This window comes from Scyliorhinus canicula, chromosome 1, assembly GCF_902713615.1.
Source record: "Scyliorhinus canicula chromosome 1, sScyCan1.1, whole genome shotgun sequence".
Taxonomy (NCBI): domain Eukaryota; kingdom Metazoa; phylum Chordata; class Chondrichthyes; order Carcharhiniformes; family Scyliorhinidae; genus Scyliorhinus; species Scyliorhinus canicula.
In genome coordinates this window covers 284,075,450-284,098,824 of record NC_052146.1, presented here as the reverse complement: position 1 = coordinate 284,098,824, position 23,375 = coordinate 284,075,450, and the positions used below count along the sequence as shown (strand labels likewise).

General features: G+C 48.9%; 1 protein-coding gene across 3 annotated transcripts in view; it reads left to right on the top strand.

Annotated features, from left to right (window-relative positions):
- ryr2a (ryanodine receptor 2a (cardiac)) overlaps positions 1 to 23,375 on the top strand; it is a 936,900-nt gene that overhangs the window by 404,521 nt on the left and 509,004 nt on the right. For all 3 annotated transcript variants that reach the window (XM_038814319.1, XM_038814304.1, XM_038814294.1), the window contains 3 exons: positions 3,063 to 3,219; positions 14,981 to 15,145; positions 18,606 to 18,727. In XM_038814319.1, coding sequence (XP_038670247.1) covers positions 3,063 to 3,219; positions 14,981 to 15,145; positions 18,606 to 18,727 — 444 coding nt within the window. The remainder of the gene's footprint in view (positions 1 to 3,062; positions 3,220 to 14,980; positions 15,146 to 18,605; positions 18,728 to 23,375) is intronic.

The window sequence follows — 23,375 nt, the reverse complement described above, 5'->3', positions numbered from 1 at the left end:
GTTAATGAACAACAAAGAACAAAGAAAGGTACAGCATAGGAACAGGCCCTTCGGCCCTCCAAGCCTGTGCCGACCATGCTGCCGGTCTAAACTAAAATCTTCTACACTTCCGGGGTCCGTATCCCTCTATTCCATCCTATTCATGTATTTGTCAAGACGGCCGTTAAACATCACTATCGTCCCTGCTTCCACCACCTCCTCCGGCACCGAGTTCCAGGTACCCACTACCTTCTGTGTAAAAAAACCTGCCTCGTACATCTACTCTAAACCTTGCCCCTCGCACCTAAAAACTATGTCCCCTAGTAATTGACCACTCTATCCTGGGAAAAAGCCTCCAACTGTCCACTCTGTCTATGCCCCTCATAATTTTGTAGATCTCTATCAGGTCGCCCCTCAACCTCCGTCGTTCCAGTGAGAACAAACAGAGTTTATTCAAACTCTCTTCATAGCTAATGCCCTCCATACCAGGCAACATCCTGGTAAATCTCTTCTGCACCCTCTCTAAAGCCTCCACATCCTTCTGGTAGTGTGGCAACCAGAATTGAGCACTATATCATTGAACACAATGATATTGATGGTGGTGTCCCCCACTGGAATGAAAGTATGAAAGCTGGCTGAATCCCTTATTTCTTGCAGTTTCCCCTCTCCCATATGTTAGGTTGACCTGTGAGAGCAGTGGGTTACTGTGCGGTCTCAGAAAGAGTTGTGAAAATGTTGATGTAATAATTGGTCATCTGAAAGAAATAGGGGGCACGATCTAACGGAAAAGATTCAAAATGTCATTTGTGGTGGGTTTTGCTGGGAGTTTCTTCCTGGCTCTGTCAGTGCCTTCCCCACCACTATCTAACGACACGTAGTCACTTTTATGGGCCCTGGAGAGTTTCTCACCTGGCTAACCCAAATTATTTTAATCACTGGTGAATTGAACTCACTAGCCAGACCGGCTCCTCAGAGATCGGGCCTCCATTTTGAAAGGGTGCCCTGAGCAATAAATGCGCTTGAGGGTACCCCACAACCCCCACCCATGGGCAATGTCACCCCCCCAATCATATAGGCACTCTCCTCCCCCCCCCCCCCCCCCCAATCCCAAGTGTTGACAGCCCGCTATGGGGTTGCTGAGGCCCCCTCCTCTTATCAGGCTTTCCCACACCCCCTTTCGGGTACCCCCTTCCAAAACCCCCGCTCTTCAACCCCCCAAACTTCCAGAACCCCTTCGTACCCACCCTGAACCCCCTACCCTTCATACACCCTGTCCACCCTCCTTTCATGGGCATGCCCCCCCCCCACCCCCTCAGGACCTGACCCTTGGCTGTGCCACCCTGGCACCCAGGCGTTGCCACTCTGGCAGTGCTCCTGCTAGATTGGCAGTGCCACCTGGGCACCTTGGCATGGCAGTGTGGCATCGCCAAGGTGCCAACCTGGCAGTGCCAAGCTGTTTGCATTCCAGGGGTGGTGCAGGGGGCTTCCCTGCCATGTCCCTGACCACCCAGGGGCCTCCGATGGCCTGGGAGACCCCTGGGTGCTCTTTCGCCTGGTCCACATTTGTGTGGGCCAGTATTGAACTGCGCCCGGCTGGGTTCTCCCTGGGGAGGCTGTTAGATGGCGAGAGCCGGATAGATATGGGCCAGCACACCTCAGTGGGTTTTAAACCTACTTAGGCGTGCGAGGCTTGGCCCAGCCCATTACGGGCAGAATCCTGATCGTGGCACCCCCTGAGACCTGGGTAGATCCCGGGAGGCGTACCGGCTGTCGGGAAGCCCTGGGGGAAGCCTCACCTCGGATATACCGGTTGCGTCACGCTCCGATTCTGGCAGGCGCCACGGGTAGATCGCGCCCAGGATCTCATTTCTGTATCCTGACTTCTTCACTGAGTAAAAGCGAAACAGGTTTAAATGCTGTGAGCCAATTCAAGAAAATAATTACCACAGAGTCCCTGCAGCTTTCTTTTGGGGACCGTTCTTCTAGTTTGGGATAGGATTTATGGGGGTCTGCCGTTGTCGGAGGACAATCAAATTGGCGAAATTCGCCCTTTGGTCGGCCCGAAGCAAGCCAGTCATCCAGCGCAAAGAGCTGTTGACAGCAGTGTTGCGGACTGCCAAATTCCAAGGCTCAAGGGCGCACTGAAGCTTGGGGCAGTCACCGCTATGGCTCTACGAGGAAAGGTCACAGTCTGAGGGCCTCCCGCCACAACCGGCCAGAACCCACCTAAACGTCTTGAGCTGTATGCACCACAAAATGTTTCACTTGAAATGTAAATGCACATTGTAAATATACACGTAAACAATGGGCGGGATTTACCGACCAACCCGCCGCATCGTTTTTGGCGGCGGGGGTGGGCCACCAGTGGGATTTTTTGGTCCCACCGTTATCAAAGGAAACCGGTGCAGCATCGGTGGGACCGGAATATCCTGCCAGCGGGAATAGCCGGTAAATCCCGGTCATAAATTTCCACGCAAGCGTAGTTGGACACCTCGTTTACTGTGCAAGGTACCTGGATCTAAATCTAAAGTGCAGTCACCTGCCAGGCTACGCACCAGGTGCTGGAGAGTGGGATTAAATTGGCCAGCATAGACATAATGGGCTGAGTGGCCTCTTTCTGCTCAGTATGCTTTCAATGGTTCTGTGGTCTTATATCGATGGAAACTGATCTGTATTGCATTTTATACACTGTCAGGTTTGAACTGTTATGTCATGTACTTCTGCAAATTCTATGAATGAGGTATAATTTTGGAAAGTGTATATTGACGACAAAGGAAATTACAAGTGGCTGGCACTTTTGGATCGATTGAAACTTGTGTGTTTCACATGGTAGGGACACCATTACTTTATTAAAACCTGAACAATAACTGACGTGAAAGAAAACTATATAAAAACCACTTTGTCCGTGCAGCGGGTCTGCTTTGCACCCTCGGCAATAGCGATGACAAGTTTTTCAAGTTACTTAATGTCGCTGTCCAGTGACTAGTTTAATGTTTCATTTTTAATTACAGGGTTTTGTTCATCCTTTCACTGACTTTATATTGATTAGATATTATTTAGTTTGAATTGGTTTCTCCTTGCAGGTGGAGTGGAAGCCACATCAGATGGGGTCAGCCATTCAGACTGAGGCACGTTACGACTGGGAAGTACCTGAGCCTCAGTGATGAGAAAGGCCTTCTTCTAATGTGCAAGGAAAAAGCTGATGTAAAAAGCACAGCTTTCTGCTTTAGATTATCCAAGGTATGCCAAGATAATTATTGGGACGACTGATCGGATTAATCCCGTCATTTAGCCTGTAAACCCGAAATTATTTTGTGTACTCATGCAAATTCCAGATCCAGGAAACTGAGACTTGGGGGTGGATTCTCCGACTCCGGTAGCGGCGTTCTGGAGGTGGCAAAGAATTGACTGTCGGGCAAGGTGCAAATCCGCACCAATACTCTGGTCCCCTGCTGGCGGTGGCAACAGTGGGCTACATGCCCCATGCTGGGTTACTGCGGGGTGGTGGGGGCTGCGGGGTGGGACCCGTAATTACTGTGGTGGTGGGGGGGAGGATGCCTCTGCTTGTCAGCTGGCGGAAGGGGAGGATTGGTATTGTTGGTGGGGGGCAGCTCAAAATGGCAGCCCGACAATCAGCATTCAGACGGAGTCCCGCGTGCACCCTGCTATGCATAAAATTGCATGGCAGGGAGAAGGATTTGTTCCCAGGCGCTGCTCCTGGCTCCCAAACTGAGAATGCGATTCTTAAACTTAAAAGAGGAAATCTAAGCAACAATTGAGGTTAAGCTACTTTGCAACAAAGGTGGAAATTGCATGGATTGGAATCCCCAGGACTGGAGGTAAAATGCAAAACGGGAGAATTGGATAGATATCTGAGAGAGTGGCCAGTAAGAGTGAAGCACTGGGTTCAATTTGGAATTTGGGCAGTAGTAAGTGTAAGACATATTGCTTGTTAAACACTCCCTGATTTTAGTTGGAAATCAAAGTAAGGGATTGCTGTTTCAAAAGTGATTGTGCAGTGTACACTATCATCCAAAGTCAAAATTACCTTTACTGCGCCTTGCCATTATGCCAGATATAGTGGACGATGGACCTAATGGCTGGCTACTACTAATTTCAATGATTTAGGCAAGTTGTCATAAACAAAACAGTTTTCTGATGGATATCATTACTGATGCATCAAATTAGGGGTTAAGCGATGCGTGTAATTGCTGGCCAGCTGTACAATTGAATTAACTGTCTATCTGCAGTCCCATTGCCTTTATCGCTTTTTATCCTGGATGCATTTCAAGTAGATATTTAATATCGAAATATGGTGTTGCAACATGCTGCAGCTGAAAAGTTGGACAAAACACATTTCCTTACAAGTTAGATGTCCCGTTCCCCCACCCACGAACACACCCACATGCATGTACTAACATGTTGAAACTGGGGGCCAGGTTTTTGATGTTATTTCAGTGGGGTAGTTTCATCAACAGCAGTATATTTTAAACACATTGCTTACCTTGGCATAAATTAAAGATTAAAAGGTATTATATCACAGGATTCCTGAAAAACGCTTGGAGAGATGACATTGTGTTTCCCGCCCTGCTCGCTCCCCTCCACCCCACCCCTGATGACTCTCCCTTTCGGTTTACTGCTGGCCTCAAGTTTATCTTGCTCATGGAGCTGCGGAACTACATATCCTGTGTGTGTGGAGTCTGCACGTCCTCCCCGTGTGTGCGTGGGTTTCCTCCGGGTGCTCCGGTTTCTTCCCACAGTCCATAGATGTGCGGGTTAGGTGGATTGGCTATGCTAAATTGCCCGTAGTGTAAGGTTAATAGGGGGATTGTTGGGTTACGGGTATGTGGGTTTAAGTAGGGTGATCATTGCTCGGCACAACATCGAGGGCTGAAGGGCCTGTTCTGTGCTGTACTGTTCTATGTTCTATGTTCTATATCCCTTGTTTTGCTGGACTGCACACTTGCTCATTAACTTCTGGCAGGTCATTGAGCGTGTTCCTGCCAGGCCTGAACCTGAAAAAAGTTTGCGGCTCTAGCTGAATGTATCAGACTGGCTCAGATAAAGTGTCACAGATTCCATGCCTATTTTGGGCCCAAGTCCAAAATCAACCCAATTGGTATTGATTTCCAGATTAAAGGAGACAGCATTAGATAGCACCCGGAGAAACAATGGCATTGTTAGCTTTGATATAATGGAGGAAGATAGTAAAGTTTATTATGGTGGGAATGAAATTGAAGATTAGAAGCACCCATCAAATTAAGCTTTTTCTTAGTTGAGGTGACAAAATGTTCCTGAATTGGGAACAGTGCCAAAGGCAGATTTCCCATTCCACATGGCCACAGTCACTAAGGTTCTGGGAGGCTGAAAACTTGGGCAAAGATTTCTCTTGACTCCCCTCTGCTATTTTTGCACTTCATGATACCTTTTTCCTGATTCTAAGGGCCGAATGCTTAATCAGGGGTCAATAACCAGGCAAGGGGACTAGTTCTGGGTCCCGACTTTGCACACTATGTTTTAGACATGTGCACTGGAGATATTGAGGCTTCAGCCAGTTAAAGACCAGGGGAGATGATGGCATAGTGGTAATCTCACCGAACTAATAATCCAATGGCCTAGGGACATGGGTTCAAATCCCACCACGGAAGCTAGTGGAATTTAAATTCAAATAATAAATCTGGAATATAAAGCTAGTCTCTGTAATGGCGATCATGACAGCCAACATCGATTGGTGGGCAAACCCATCTGGTTAACCAAGTGTCATGTGAATGTTCCTTTAAGAAAGGTGTCTGCCTTATTCCATGGCTTCAATGGTTTCATTTTTGTGGGTGGAGCTGAGCTGTGGCTGTCAGTTTTACTTTTGTTTTCAGTTTGGACTCAGGGAGAAAGAAGTGTTTTGTTCCTGTCTCTCTATTTTTATTTTAAATATCTGTTCCAGTAAAAAAAAAAATTGATTATAGCTATCTGCTGCTTTGGTAATTAAAAAAAAAAATACTTTGCTTTCCGGAGGGGTTTAAACCTGCTGGTGAGACGGGGTCAGAATCTCAGGGAAAGCCTGTCTTATTCAAGTGAGGATACAGAGTGCTGGGCCACGCCGTTAAAAAGGGGTTTTTGTTTCAGGGATTTTGTTTTGAATTGGAACAGTTAAGGGGGAATTCATTCAGTGTTATACATAGATTACTGTAGCTGTGGGGTGTCTTTATGTTTGTAATTGATAGAAATTCTTGCTGTGTGTTTATAGTTCCTAGAATAAAGCTTATTTGTTTAAAGTGCCTGGGAAGACTGTTGAATCATACCTCAAGTGGGCAGCATGGTAGCACAAGTGGATAGCACTGTGGCTTCACAGCACCATGGTCCCAGGTTCGATTCCCCGCTGGGTCAATGTCTGTGCGGAGCCTGCACGTTCTCCCCATGTCTGCGTGGGTTTCCTCCGGGTGCTCTGCCACAGTCCAAAGACGTGAAGGTTAGGTGGATTGGCCATGATAAATTGCCCTTAGTGACCAAAAAGGTTGGGTGGGGTTATAGGGTTATGGGGATAGGGTGGAAGTGAGGGCTTAAGTGGGTCGGTGTAGACTCGATAGGCCGAATGGCCTCCTTCTGCACTGTGTGTTCTATGTTTCTAAGTGTTCATTCTAACCAAATTCAACAAAACGTTATAGGTAAGGTGACCTCCATAATACACTTTGGAGTTTTTAAACCCTGGCACATAACACTAATGCTCTTGAGATAAGGAAATCTACTGTCCTAATCTGGACTTTATCCATTGTGTCCCATGTTGGTCTGGATGTTATCTAGGCCAATGTAGTTTGCCTGTGGTGGTCGGTAGTTAATTAGCAGCAATTAAGTACCCACTTAGCGGAAAATTGGTGATACCACCGGTACATTATCTCAATCTGAGGCCAAAACTCAGGAGGTGCCTGGAGAGGGCATTTACAGCTTGAGGTGCCTGGGTTGCAGTCTCCTTTCTACACCAGCAGATCTCTCCCTGTAGGGCTGTCAGCTGCCCACAGTCTTGGCCCTTCAACCTGTGCAGCCTGCCGGCGAGCCCTAAAGGGATGGGACTCTGGGAGGTGTGTTTCAGACAGTTTAACGTCCGCCACTGGAGGGACTAATGTCAACTGGCCACTTCAGGGAAGATTGTACAAGGGGCGGACCCAGAAACCATTGGGGTTGGGACCCTGTAAATGGTCTTGGCCTGCGTTTAAAAGCTGAAGACGACAAAATTTCACCCACAACATACTATGATGTCTAACACTAACAGTATGCTTCTGTTTCTTGTTTTAATAGAACTATTGCATGGTTTATCTACTGACAAATCAAAGATTAAAATACGAGTTTTTGCTGTAGCCTTGATGCTCTCAACAAAGCTTGTGAATAATGTGCTTGACTTCTAGCACATTCACCACAAACAAAATACTGAACAAAATAATTTGTTCTTTAGTGCATAATGGTTATTGGGATAACATGCAGTTCAGTATCAAAACAATAAGGTATAACTTTCAGTTTTATGCATCCTTTTGTGTTCTGGTAGCAAGTTTATTCAAACCTCACAGAAAGACCGTAATGAGGTTTAAATTACACAAATAATATCGGGGGTTAGAACATACAAATTATTTTCTGACTGATGTCTTTCTTCTGCCCATTTTGTTATCAGCAATGCGACGTGAGTGCAGTGAATTGAGCATGACTTACTGCTTGTTTTCCAACCTGCTGTGATTGTACCACATTTATAGTAATGTGCCATATGTCACAGTAACACGTTGATTACAGTTCCTCTCCCACACATGTCAGGGTGGCATTGTTTATGAATGCTTCATTTGTAGTCGATGACCCACCATTAATTACATTTTTATCCAGGCTTTTCCTACAAAAATACATGCCAAAAAACATTCCACATGCAATTGATTGCCTGAGCCATTGTAACGGATAACAATCCGGGCAGTACGGTAGCATGGTGGTTAGCATAAATGCTTCACAGCTCCAGGGTCCCAGGTTCGATTCCGGCTTGGGTCACTGTCTGTGCGGAGTCTGCACGTCCTCCCCGTGTGTGCGTGGGTTTCCTCCGGGTGCTCCGGTTTCCTCCCACAGTCCAAAGATGTGCGGGTTAGGTGGATTGGCCATGTTAAATTGCCCGTAGTGTCCTAAAAAGTAAGGTTAAGGGGGGGGTTGTTTGGGTTACGGGTATAGGGTGGATACGTGGGTTTGAGTAGGGTGATCATGGCTCGGCACAACATCGAGGGCCGAAGGGCCTGTTCTGTGCTGTACTGTTCTATAACCGAACGTGACCCTGAGCTTCACCACCGGGAACATACTCCGGGGCTTGTTGCAACTTCAAAGGCAGATTGGCAGGAAGCCTGGTTACTTGTCCATCCAGTGTTTTCACCCAGGTTCCAGCTGCCGGACTGAGATCACACCTGAAGAAATTCCCAGCTTTTATCCTTTTCCTTTTTAATTACGGCTGGGAGTCTCCGGTCTCGCTGAAGTGAATGGATTTCGGCTGAGAGCCACATTCTCCGTTCTCGCTGGCTGCAGTGGCAGGGCAAACTCGGATCGGAGAATCCCTGCCATAATCTCTTTCTTTGGGCTGTTGTTTCTCATCACCAGCTTCCCCAGGGCCCTGTTTGCCAGCATTACCTGTTACCATCTCCCACAGCATGGTCATAAGGATGGGCTTTGGGAGATATGAGTATTGCATTGTAATCATCCTGAGGTTTCCGCTCTTCCGAGCATTAATACAATTTAAGTAAACATTTGTGATTTTTCAAAGACCCACAGGTGGTGTGGGTCTCACTGACTGGGCTGCAGTTTAATTTCTGACACTGTGCTAACGATTGAAGGGCCTGTCTTCAGACAGGTGATCTTGAAACAAAAACCAAGACCATGTATTTGTAACCTTGTTTTAATATGTAAATCCCCTTATTAATTGCCCCATGTCAGATTTTATTAGTTTTGCCAAGTCTCCACTCATGTCTCTTTGCCATTGTGAACAATTAGTCTACATTTCTGCCCCATTATGGTTTTCCCCTTCTGACAGGCCACAATACCATTACAAGGTTCCACTTGACTGGATTTTGCACTCTTTAGCCAAATAGGCTGCATGCCCAGTTAACCGGTTGAGCAAACCATTCCTGTGCCAATGGCTCTGTTATATTAAGAGGACAGACTCCTGTGTGACATTTCCCTCTGTGCTACCATCCTTGGGGTGGAGCTGCACCGTTTCATGAATGGCAAGACTGGCACCACCACAAAATAAATTAATTCTCTTGAGTTTGACAAGTCCGCTGTTGCAGGTTTTATGATCTGTCAAATGATGGATATAACAACCAGACTGGGGGGAAAAAATCCTCCTCACCCAGTTTCTCGAGGGCACTGGGGTCTTGCTCCCTGGTTTGGAGGGACACTCTGATGCCATTCGTGAGTCACCTTTCATGCCTGGGTCCGGGTGTTACTTTTTCATGGATGCCCTGACAGTCCGTCCTTTGCCTATACTGCATACATGCAGGCGGGGGCCAGTGGTTAGCAAACTGGACTATTTCACCCTCTCACAAGGCTGGGGTGTTGACGCAGGCCGCAGTGACTCGCTATCGTCCCTAGCCTCGATGCAGACCAGAATTTTAGTTTAGGATTTTTATAACCCAAAGACATGTTAATTGGTGCATTTATCTATTGAGGTAGAAGGGTGGAGGGATTCTAATGTTTTGCCGTGTTTACTGGCTAGGATCTGTAGAGGGGCGAAGAGATTTGTGAGTTTAAGCACACAAATCATTTAAAACCATTGGACAGGTGTGTGGTGAATGTATAATATGTATAATTCACACTGTGCGTCACTGTGTCCATGTGGGCTCCATCTGTGAGCCGTTGCGCGGCTCTGCGGAGGGGGAGATGGGGAGCATGGACAGGGCTCCACCCTTGGCTCCGCCCATGGCTCCTCCCACTACCGGAAGTATAAAGTGCTGCGGTCTTGTGAGCCTGCCCTCAGTTCTTCTGGTCGTAGGCAGGCTCAGTTGTAAGTCGATTAAAGCCACAGTTTACTTCTACTCGTGTCTTGAGTGAATTGATGGTCACATCAATTTAATCGACTTAAAAAACACCATGGAATCAGCCCTCAAACCTGATCGACTGGAACTCGACCCGCAGTCCGCAGAAGCGAAGGAAACCTTTCTACATTGGCTGTGTCCTCCAGGTTCAGGACATTGGCTTCGGTGCTTCAAGGCCTACCTGGCTGCGTCGACTACCTCCGCTATTACTGAAGAGCAGAAACTCAGTCTTCTACATGCACGGGTGAGCCATCGCTTTTCTACTCAACTCGATAGCACCGACTCGTACACCGAAGCCATTGCAATACTCGACCGCCTGTACGTGCGGCCTGTAATTGAAGTTTACGCGCGGCATATTTTCACTACCCGCCGCCAGCGCCCCGCAGAGCCGCTAGAGGACTACCTGAGCGACCTAAAAGCTCTTGCACGGGAATGTAACTTCCAGGCTGTAACTGCCTCCCAGCATATGGAACTCCCTGTCCGTGATGTGTATGTTGCAGGGGTCCGGTCCAACTACGTGCGCCAGTGTCTCCTCGAAAAAGGGGCCCAGAACCTGGAGGACACAGTAACACTAGCAACCTCGCTGGAGGTCGCTTCCCCAAGTTTGAACTCGTTCCCAGCCGACCACGCGACCCCATCGTGGACCCCCGACCAGAGACTGCCCCAGGCCTGCGCCACGCGCCCGCTCGCCCACCACAAAGCGCCATCGTGCCATTTTTGCGGTCAGCCCCAACACCCACGGCAGCACTGTGGCCCGCAACACGACCTGCAGCAGCTGCGGTCGAAAAGGACACTTTGCAAAGGTATGCCTGGCTAAAACTAAATCCTCAAACTCTACTGCTATTCAGAACAATCGTCCCTCCAACTCGCAGGCCCGCAGACCCCGCAATGTGGCAGCGTGTCTGCCGAATCCGCCTCCGCGCGACATGTGCGACTCATGGGTGCCGCTATCTTGCCAATCCTCCCCCATGCGGCCGGCCATCTGCGAGTCATGGGGGCCGCCATCTTGGGCGCCATCTTCCTCGCCGCCTGCCACGTGCGATCCACGGGGGTGGCCATCTTGGACGCCATCTTCCTCACTGCCCGCCACGTGCGATCAACGGGGGCTGCCATCTTGGCCATCACCCGATATGCATATCGACGACTACGACAGTCATCACGGGGCCACTCCAGCACCACTGACCAAGCCACCGACTACCCGCAACTCAACGCAATCACTCTGGCCCAGTCGCGGCCAAAGCACCTCAGAAGCTCAATGATGTCCGTTCAGGTCAACGGATACAAGACACCGTGCCTCTTCGACCCCAGGAGCACCGAGAGCTTAGTTCATCCAGACCTGGTAAGACGCTGTTCGCTCCCTATCTTCCCAGCACGGCAAACTATCTCCCTCCAATTGTATGTACTCCCAGACCTCTGTGCCCCTCTCCTACTAGGGCTCGATTTTCAATGTAATCTTAGAAGTCTAACAATCCGCTTCGGTGGACCCCTGCCCCCCCTCACTATATGCAGCTTAGCGACTCTAAAAATCGACTTCCCTCCACTCTTCGCTAACCTCACCACTAACTACAAACCCATAGCCACTTGCAGCAGGCGGTACAGCCTACAGGACAGGGTATTTATTAGAGCCGAAGTCCAGCGGCTCTTATGTGAGGGAGTCATAGAGGCCAGTAATAGCCTCTGGAGAGCTCAGGTGGTGGTCGTCAAGATTGGGAATAGTTCCGGATGGTGGTTGATTACAGCCAAACCATTAACCGGTTCACGCACCTCGATGCATACCCCCTCCCCAGAATTGCAGACATGGTCAACCAGATCGCCCAGTACCGCATCTTCTCCACGGTGGATCTGAAGTCTGTATACCACCAGCTCCCAATCCGCCCGGAGGACCGTCACTACACGGCGTTCGAGGCAGACGGCCGCCTCTTCCATTTCCTCCGGGTCCCCTTTGGCGTCACGAATGGGGTCTCGGTGTTCCAACAAGCAATGGACCGAATGGTGGAGCAGTACGGACTGCGGGCCACGTTTCCGTACTTGGATAACGTCACCATCTGCGGCCATGACCAGCAGGAACATGACCCCAACCTCCACCGATTTCAACCGCCCAAAAACTCAACCTCACACACAATAAGGAAAAATGCGTTTTCCGCACACCCAGACTAGCCATCCTCAGACATAGACATAGAACAGTACAGCACAGAACAGGCCCTTCGGCCCTCGATGTTGTGCCGAGCAATGATCACCCTACTTAAACCCACGTAACCCGTATACCCGTAACCCAACAATCCCCCCATTAGCCTTACACTACGGGCAATTTAGCATGGCCAATCCACCTAACCCGCACATCTTTGGACTGTGGGAGGAAACCGGAGCACCCGGAGGAAACCCACGCACACACAGGGAGGACGTGCAGACTCCACACAGACAGTGACCCAGCCGGGAATCGAACCTGGGACCCTGGAGCTGTGAAGCATTGATGCTAACCACCATGCTACCGTGAGGCCCCAATGTCGTGGAAAACAGAGTCCTGGGGCCTGACCCGGGCCGTCTTACAACTCCCTCTCCCTCATTGTTCCAGGGCCCTCACAAGGTGCCTTAGATTTTTCTCCTATTACGCCCAGTGGGTCCCCCAGTATGCGGACAAAGCCCGCCCACTATTTAAGACCACACTCTTCCCACTGTCAGCCGAGGCCCGCCAGGCCTTCACCTGCATTAAGGAGGACATCGCCAAAGCCGCCATGCGGGTGGTGGATGAATCCGTCCCCTTTCAGGTGGAGAGCGACACCTCAGAGGTCGCTCTCGCCGCCACTCTGAACCAGGCAGGTAGGCCAGTAGCTTTCTTCTCCCGAACCCTCTCCGCTTCGGAACTCCGACACTCAGTCGAAAAAGAAGCTCAAGCCATTGTGGAAGCCGTACGGCACTGGACGAACTACCTCGCAGGTAGGAGGTTTACCCTCATCACCGACCAGAGATCGGTTGCCTTCATGTTCGACAACTCGCAACGGGGCAAAATTAAAAACGATAAAATCTTGAGGTGGAGGATCGAACTCTCCACCTATAATTATGATACCATATACCATCCGGGGAAGCTCAACGAGCCCCCAGATGCCCTGTCTTGCGGCTCATGCGCCAGCGAGCAAGACGACCGATTACAGGCTCTCCACAATGACCTCTGCCACCCGGGGGTAACCCGGCTTGCCCACTACATCAAGGCCCGCAATCTGCCTTTCTCCACCGAGGAGGTAAAAGCTATCACCAGGAATTGCCCGATCTGCGCGGAGTGCAAACCGCACTTCTATAGACCAGACAAGGCACACCTGGTAAAGGCTTCCCGGCCCTTTGAATGACAGAGCATCGATTTCAAAGGGCCCCTCCCCTCGACCAACCCTAATGTGTACTTCCTCAACATCATATACGAATTCTCTCGCTTCCCGTTTGCTATCCCGTGCCCCGATATGACCTCCCGTACAGTCATCAGAGCCCTGCACAGTGTCTTCACTCTGTTCCGTTTCCCTAACTATGTCCACAGCGACAGGGGTTCTTCATTCATGAGTGACGAGCTGCGTCAGTACCTGCTCGACAAGGGCATCGCCTCGAGCAGGACTACCAGCTATAACCCCAGGGGGAACGGGCAGGTGGAGTGGGAGAACGCAACGGTCTGGAAGACCGTCCTACTGACCCTATTGTCCAGGAATCTCCCGACCTCCCACTGGCAGGAGGTCCTCCCCGACGCGCTCCATGCAATTAGGTCCCTCCTGTGTACGGCCACTAACCAGACTCCTCACGAGCGATTATTTGTCTTCCCTAGGGACACTACCACGGGGGCCTCGCTTCCATCTTGGTTGAGGACACCGGGCCCGGTTCTCCTCCGGAAGCACGTCCGGACAGATAAAACGGACCCTCTGGTAGAGAGGGTACTACTACTACATTCAAACCCCCACTACGCCTTTATCGAACACCCCGACGGCCGGCAGGACACCGTTTCCCTCCGGGACCTGGCGCCTGCAGGATTAACCACCACCAGCACCACCGCCGAGGTACCCCTCACACAACACCCACCCGACCCCCTGCGCCCCCATGCCTACAGGTTTCCTGCGCCCCCTTTCGCCCATCGCACCGGTCAGGAAAAAAACCCTGAACGAAACACCCCCGGAGTCCACCCTTAGATTCACACCGGACATCAGCACACAGCCATCCGAAGCGGCTGCAACCCCGGTGCTCCGCCAATCCCAGCGGACTTTCCCAGCGACACCCCCGCCAGACTTGATTTTTTAACAGGGGGTGAATGTGGTGAATGTATAATATGTATAATTCACACCGTGCATCACTGTGTCCCTGTGGGCTCCATCTGTGAGCCGTTGCGTGGCTCTGCCCACAGGGGGAGATGAGGAGGATGTACAGGGCTCCACTCTTGGCTCCGCCCAAGGCTCCTCCCACTACCGGAAGTATAAAGTCCTGCGGTCTTGTGAGCCTGCCCTCAGTTCTTCTGGTCACAGGCAGGCTCAGTTGTAAGTCGAATAAAGCCACAGTTTACTTCCACTCGTGTCTTGAGTGAATTGATGGTCGCATCAGGGTGCAACACAACCTAATCACAAGAGCCTAATGGAATACTGACCTTCATCCCAAAATGGCTGGATTATGATGGAGAGTTGTTTGGAGACTTGGTCATATCTTTATCTGGAGCACTGAGTTCAGTTTTGGGCATGAAAAGTTATTGGCTGTGTGCCAGCGGGAAACATCTTTAGAATTATAAAATTTTTTAAAAGGTTAACTTATGAGAACAGGTCACGTCAACTTGGTTTGTATTAGTTTGAGTCTGGTTGTGGTGGAGATTATGCCAAGGTATGCCACCTTTTGGACATCTGGGGGTGGGGGGGCTACTGTAAGGAATATTGATGAATAATGACTAATTTAATTAGTGTATTTGTTCAATGCAGAATTGTTTAAGAACGATCTGATTCAATTTTCAGGAAAAACACGATACAGGAATAAGAAAAGAGGTGGATGGCATGGGATCTCCCGAGGTTAAATATGGAGATTCCGTGTGCTTTATCCAGCACTTAGACACTGGACTATGGCTCACCTATCAGTCCATAGATGCCAAATCAGCTCGGATGGGAACAGTTCAACGTAAGGTAAGTTATTCAGGAACGCACAGTATGGGAAGGTATTTAATTGGGGAAGGGAAATTATACTGCTATTAGACAGGAGCTGAGGAACATAAAGTGGGAACAATTGTTTTTGGGGAAATGCACAACAGTAATGTGGGGATTGTTTAAGGAGCACTTGTTGCGAGTGCTGAATAGTTTTGTCCCACTGAGACGAGGAAGGAATGGTAAGGTGAAGGAGCCTTGGATGACAAGAGAAGTGGAGCTTCTAGTCAAGAGGAAGAAGGAAGCTTGCTTAAGGTTGAGGAAGCAATGATCTGAAGGAAGCTTAGGTAAGGTTGAGGATGCAAGGATATGACTCGGCTCTAGACGGTTACAAGGTAGCCAGGAAGGAACTCAAAAACGGACTGAGGCGAGCTAGAAGGGGGCATGAAAAAGCCCTGGGGGGAAGGATTAGGGAAAACCCCAAGGTGTTCTACACTTATGTGAGAAAAAAGAGGATGATCAGAGTGAGAGTAGGGTCAATCAGGGATAGTGGAGGGAACTTGTGTCTAGAGTCTGAAGAGATGGGGGAGGCGCTAAATGAATACTTTCCTTCAGTATTCACTAGAGAGAGGGACCTTGTTGCCCATGAGAACAGTGTGAACCAGGTTAATAGACTCAAACAGTTTGATATTAAGAAAGAGGATGTGTTGGAAATTTTGAAAAGCATCAGGATAGATGAGTCCCCTGGGCCTGACGGAATATACCCAAGGTAACTACGGGAAGTGAGGGAGGAGTTTGCTGCGCTGTTGGCGATGATCTTTGCGTCCTCACTCTTCACTGGAGTAGTACCGGATGATTGGAGGGAGGCGAATGTTGTTCCCCTGTTCAAGAAAGGGAATAGGGAAATCCCTGGGAATTAAAGACCCATCAGTCTTACGTCTGTGGTGAGAAAAATGTTGGAAAGGATTCTGAGAGATAGGATTTATGATTATTTAGAAAAACTTAGTTTGATTAAAGATAGTCAGCATGGTTTTGTGATGGACAGGTCATGCCTCACAAGCCTCATTGAATTCTTTGAGGATGTGACGTGACACATTGATGAAGGTCGGGTAGTGGATGTGGTATATATGGATTTCAGTAAGGCATTTGATAAGGTTCACCATGGTAGGCTCATTCAGAAAGTTAGGAGGCATGGGATACAGGGAAATCTGGCTGTCTCGATACAAAATTGGCTGACCGAAAGAAGACAGCGAGTGGTAGTAGATGGAAAGTATTCCGCTTGGAGGTCGGTGACCAGTGGTGTCCCGCAAGGATCTGTTCTGGTACCTCTGCTCTTTGTGTTTTTTTACAAATGACTTGGATAAGGAAATGGAAGGGTGGGTTAGTAAGTTTGCCGATTACACAAAGCTTAGTGGAGTTGTAGATAGTGTTGAGGGTTGTTGCAGGTTACCAACAGGACATTGACAGGATGCAGAGCTGGGCTGAGAAGCGGCAGATAGAGTTCAACCTTGATAAATGTGAGTGATTCATTTTGGAAGGTCGGATTTGAATGCTGAATACAGGGTTAAAGGCAGAATTCTTGGAAGTGTGGAGGAACAGAGGGAACTTGGGGTCCATGTACATAGATACCTCAAAGTTGCCAACCAGGTTGATAGGGTTGTTAAGAAGGCGTATGGTGTGTTGGCTTTCATTAACAGGTGGATTGAGATTAAGAGCCGTGAGGTTTTGCTGCAGCTTTATAAAACTCTAGTTAGATCACACTTGGAATATTGTGTCCAGTTCTGATCACTTCATTATAGGAAGGATGTGGATGCTTTGGAGAGGGGACAGAGGAGATTTACCTGGATGCTGCCTGGACTGGAAGGCATGTCTTGTGAAGAAAGGTTGAGGGAGCTAGGGCTTTTCTCACTGGAGCAAAGAAGGCAGAGAGGTGACTTGATAGAGGTGTACAAGGTGATGAGAGGCGTGGATAGCCAGAGACTTTTCCCCAGGGTGGAAATGGCTGTCATGAGGGGACATAACTTTAAGGTGATTGGAGGAAGGTATAGGGAAGATGTCAGAGGTAGGTTCTTTACACAGAGAGTGGTGTGTGTATGGAATGCACTGCCAGCAGAGGTGGTTGAGTCAGAGTCATTAGGGACATTTAAGCGACTCTTAGACAGGCACATGGACAGCAGTAAATTGAAGGGATGTAGGCCAGGTTGATCTTAGATTAGGATAAATGGTCGGCATAACATTGTGGGCTGAAGGGCCTGTACTGTGCTGTACTGTTCTATGTTCTATTCGGCCTGGAATTTTATGACATGACTTAATGTCTGAAGTTCTCTGTCCAGTTTAGACACCTGGTCAAACTTAATGTAGGTGACAAGGATCTCGTCTGCTGGCTGGAGAGCCAGTTCGAGCCCTGCACCACCTCTTTTTGGGTTGGCCTGACAAATTCATCATCAATTAGAAACATAACAGGGCCGCGTCAGACTTTCACTGTGGAAGTTCTATCTGTTGAGAGCTGCCAGCCAAATCAGAAGCCAGCAGTTCTTCATCTCATGACAGTGCGCTACTGGGAAACTGGTAGCTGCTTCTGGTAACGCACCCACCTGAAGCCCAGGCTCACCAAGGAATTCAGGCCACAGGTGAGTGATGGTGGGAGAGGAGATCATGGGGCGGTGGTCATTTGGCGAGTGGTGGGGGGGGGGATACTGTTTCAGCAACATGGACCAGCACTGTGTGTTCAGCTGCCTCTGCCCCCCCCCCCCCCCCCCCCCCCCCCCGTGCACTAATTCCGATGCCAAGTCCCATGGTTTGGCATTGAGTGCCTTTGAACAAGGGACTGCTCCCTGGAAGCCCCCAAACAACCCGGACAGGATTTGCTTTTCAGTCTTCATGCGATGTGAGTCCCTCTCCCACTGCTGGTGAATGGGAGTAGGCCTTTAAGGGGTGTTGATTGCAGAGCGGGAAGGCTGTCCTTGATTCTTCCCATCATGAACTTAATCAGGACGGTGGCAGGGTTTCCAATTGACAGCCTCCTGTCTGCTTCACTGCCCCTTGCACCACTAAACCTGCCTGGGAAGAGGGCATTAAATTCCAGGAAACCAGTGGGTATATTAAATGTCTTGAAGTTAGATTTACATGCTTAAATACAGAGCAAAGCACATTCCCAAACATTGTACCTCAATTCCAAATTAAAATTTTGGAAGAAACCCCTACTAGATCGGTGTGGCATTTTGCCATTTCCCACATTAGTCAATTTCCGGCTCATGAAAATGTGAATGACTCATTTATTGAAGTGGTGGTTCATTTGTGTTGTAGGTCTGCACCCACAAAGCGGTAGGTAGGACCTTCAGAGGAGAGGTCCATCCCATACAGCTGGCTACATCAAACATCAAAGGCTTCAAGTTTACTTTCACACACTTAATAGAGAGAAGAGTGAAGGCACCAAGTGCAAAAAAAGGTCTTGGGATCTGACAGAATAAACTATGCTAGCCCCTTTTTCTTTCTCTTTCAGGCCATAATGCATCATGAAGGTCACATGGATGATGGCTTGACTCTCTCACGTTCTCAACATGAAGAATCAAGGACAGCACGGGTTATACGCAGCACCGTTTTTCTCTTCAACAGATTTATTGGGTACGCTTTCTTTTGAGCACTAGTTAGTTCTTTAAAAAAACTTATGGTGGTGCACGGTCACACAGTGGTTAGCCCTGTTGCTTCACAGCACCAGACATGGGTTCGATTCTCAGCTTGGGTTAGTGTCTGTGCGGAGTCTGCACATCCCTCCCCCCCCCCCCCCCCCCCCCCCCCCCCCCCCAATGTCTGGGTGGGTTTCCTCCTGGTGCTCCGGTTTCCTCCAACAAGTCCTGAAAGACCTGCTACCAGGTGAATTGGACATTCTGAATTCTCGCTCTCTGTACCCGAACAGGCGCTGGAATGTGGCGACTAGGGGATTTTCACTTCATTGCAGTGTTAATGTCAGCCTATTGGTGACAATAATAAAGATTATTATTCTTATAAAATATGGACGCGGGTGGTCTCACAACTCAAGAGCTTCTCTCGGGCCACTTTTTAAATCTCAGCCCCTGTTATGAGTGGAATCAATGCAAAATATTGGGCCTTTGTTGATGGCATTATTACAGATCCTGAAGCTGGAAACATTCGACTTGAGGTTTTCCACACTGGTAAGAAAATTAACATTTAGTAAAAACATCGGGGGCGATTCTCCGAGCCCCGCGCCGAGCCGGAGAATCGCTGCAACCGTCGGGACGCGATTCTCCGAGGTGCGGAGAATCGCCGCCATTTGCGCTGGTGCGGTGATGGCCTCGGGCCGCTGGAATCGTTGGGGCCGCCGATTCTCCGGCCCGGGTGGGCTGAGCGGCAGCGTGGATATGACAGAGTCCCGCCAGCACCTTTCACCCCTGGCCGCTGCCGGTGGGAACTCTGTGCCGATCGGCGTGCCGGCCCCTCTCTCCGCCTTCCCCCCCCCCCTCACCCAACCCCCGGGCCTACTATCCTGTGCGGCCAGCCCCTGAACACCGACGCCATGTTGAGTCGGCGCCGGCGGGCTAAAGAAGTCCCCCGCGCATGCTCAGGTTGGCGCAGCCCAACTGCGCATGTGCGGGTTGGCGTGGCACCAATTTGGTGCCGGGAAGGGAGGCTGGAGCAGCGTGAACTGCTCCAGCGCAATGCTGGCCCCCTATGGGGGCCAGAATCGGTCGTCCCCGTGCCTGTTTCGCGCCGTTGTGAAATGCGACGGCGTGAACATTTGGGCTCTATTTGGGAGAATCGCCCCCATTATGCCTGATTTTTAAGCATAGAAATAGGTATTTCTGATACTTGCATATGAATGTTGCTTTTACATAACAAATCTCTGTATGCTATTTGACGGCAAACATTAATCAATTTATTTAAGACAGCTTAACCCATCTGTTAAAATAGCAAATAGCAGTAACATATTGTTAGTGGCCACAGAGGGGTGCAAAACGAGAGGCATAGAGAAACTTATTTTATTACAAAGTAATTTATAAAGACTCCAGATTCCAGCCGGGGCTACTCATACTTGGTTCCCAACCTGCTGGAGACCATTACTCAGCTGATGGACCCCCGCCCCTCAGTGGGGACATTCGTATTCGATAAGTCTCACGGGGGTGGGGGTGGGGGGGGGTGGTAATTGGTCCGACCTGTAGGTCTCGTGGCACAGTGGTTAGCACTGCAGCATCACAGCGCCAGGGTCCCAGGTTCAACTTCGACCTTGGGTGACTGTGTGAAGTTTACACTTTCTCCCTGTGCCTGCGTGGGTTTCCTCCCACAGTCCAAAGATGTGCGGGTTAGGTGGATTGGCGATGCTAAATTGCCCCTTAGTATGCAACGGTTATATGGGGTTACAGGGGTATGGCGGAAGAGCGGGCTTAGGTAGGGTCCACTTCCAGAGGGTCAATGCAGACGCGATGGGATGAATGGCCTCTTTCCAGACTGCAGGAATCTAAGAAATATCAATGCATTAAGCATTTGTGATTTGTGTGTTATTGCTAGCAACTGTAAACCCAAGCATCTGCAGCATTTTTTATTTTAATTTAGTCAATGTAAATCCCTGAAGCCAAGCAATAGCCTCCTTCCCCATTTGCTGAGTGTAAAGTGATTAATCCGCATTGTTTATTTCTCTTCAAGTGCATAGGAGGTTTGCACTGGGGCACCAGCAGGAATGGCTGGCGGCACTGGGACCTTGGCCTGCCCTCAACCTGTTTATCAAGGTCTCTCCCATCATTGTAGTTAAAAGGCTGCCATTCTGTAGCATTGATGTGCCCTGACACTTGTATTAAAAGGCACTGTGGTCTTTAATTTTCTGCATATCTGTTGTGTTTCGAGGAGAAAGTGTCCATCATGATGCTGAAGGCCTGTTGACTAGGCATGCATTACACTTATTAAGGCCGTAAATAAAATGTTCATGAGATCATTTCTGAATAACACAGTCTCAGGATCACAACATCCCTACTGCGGCTCAGTACACAGCTAAACTAAAGATTGATGGCTTACCAGTCTCAAATGTTGATAATGCATGAAGTAGTTGTGCTTTCATTATTTATTTCATGGTTTCAAGCTATTGATATTCTTTTAAAGGTCTACCCCAGATGCTGTTTTTCAGAGTTATTGGGGTGACTGGAGGATAGTTGAGTTCTCCCTCAATAGGACCAATGGAAATTCTGATATCGTCACCCCTCTCAATGAATTTGGAAGAGGAAACCTTCGAGCAGAATTGGAAGAGGACCCTGGCGTCCAAAATTATTATTTTCCTGCTGTGTCTTACACACAGACAGGGATGGCATGCAGTGACAACCAGTTGTAGTCAGAGATAAAGGACATGTCTGCTCACAATCGGCCACTTAAAGGGTCATAAGCATGTTGTCATTGGGGCAGATTGTAGTAGATGCCACACTTAGTTACGGGTTTGAAATTCCCAAAGCACAACAAATTTGGTTGCCAAATAAATCATTACCACCATCAATCCATAAACATTTTCCTCTTCAGTTACCATAATCTGCGTTATACTAACAAACTGCCAGGATGCATTGTAGTGTCAGTCATCCTGACCTTTATTAACCTTTATACAGTGTGTGATTCAAAAACATTCAATGTGATTTTGCTTTCACACGTCCCTGAGTGAAGATATAACCCTGTACTTCTAATTACTTGCCGAATGGGAATGCAGATCTAAAGAGACTCAGTCACAATGTCTGTTCAGGACGCTTACGTTGCTGGGGCCTTGTGCTTCATTAATTGAACGAGTGACTGGATAGAGGGAGGAAAGGAAAAGAAGGCATTGTTTTATCGATGTGCTGGGGTTAGACCTGTAAACTCTCTGAGTGGGAATTTCCCACCAGCCCGCCTCGTGTTTTTCGGTGGATCTACCAGTCCCGCCGTTGTCAATGGGATTTCCCGTTGCCAGCACCCCTTGTTGCCAGGAAACCCGTGTGCCGGCGTGGGACCAGAATTTCCCTCTGACGTGAACAGCCGGTATATTCCGCCCTCTATCTCAGTTCTTCCATTGCACCAACCTCATCATCTGCAGGACAGTTTCTCAATGGGTGTTATCCTTGCTGGTCTCCCTTCTCTCTGCAAGTTGTTGGTGTCCCCAATTCAAAAGCCCTCATAATGCTCTCACCGGCAGGATTCACTTCAGCTTCTGGTCAAACCTCCTCCCGTATGTCTTCAGGAGAGATGGGGGAGATGGTGGTGTAGTGTTATGTCACTGGACTAGTAATCTAGAGGCCCAGGGTAATGCTCTGGAGACATGGGTTCAAATCCCACCGCAACAACCGGTGAAATTTAAATTCAATTCATAAATCTGGAATACAAAGTTTGTCTCAGTAATAAGAACAAAGAACAATACAGCACAGGAACATGCCCTTCGGCCCTTCAAGCCTGTACCGGTCATGATACCAACCTTTGAAATGAAAATCGCTTATTGTCACGAGTAGGCTTCAAATGAAGTTACTGTGAAAAGCCCCTAGTTGCCACATTCCGGCGCCTGTCCGGGGAGGCTGGTACGGGAAACCCTCAGCACTTCCTTGTGCCGTATCCTTCTATACCCATTCTATCCATGTGTTTGTCAAGATGCCTTTTGAACGCCGTTAATGTATCTGCTTCCACAACCTCCCCTGGGAACGCGTTCTTGGCATTCACCACCCACTGCGTAAAAAAACTGCCTTGCACGTCTCCTCTAAACTTCGCCGAATGGACCTTAAACCTATGTACCCTAGTGACTTACCCCTCCACGTTGGAAAAGAGTGCCTGCCCATCCACTCTATCCATGCCCCTCATAATCTTGTAGACTTCTATCAGGTCACCCCTCAACCTCCGTCCTTGTAATGAAAACAGACCGAGTCTATTCAGTCTCTCCACATAGTTAACACCTTCCAGACAAGGCAATATCCTGGTAAACCTCCTCTACACCCTCTCCAAAGCCTCCACATCCTTCTAGTAGTGTGGCGACCAAAATTGTGCGCAATATTCCAAGTGCGGCTTTACCAAGGTACTATACAACTGTAGCATGATTTTCCAGTTTTTATACTCGATGCCCCGTCCAATGAAGGCAAGCATTCCGTATGCTTTCTCAGACCTTCAAAGATCTGTGGACATGCACACCCAGATCTCTCAGACTTTCTATATTTCTAAGAGTTTTGCTATTTACGGTAAATTTCCCCTCTATGTTGAGGTTGTTTTCGTTAGAGAGAAGAAGGTTAAGAGGTGACTTAATAGAGGCATACAAAATGATCAGAGGGTT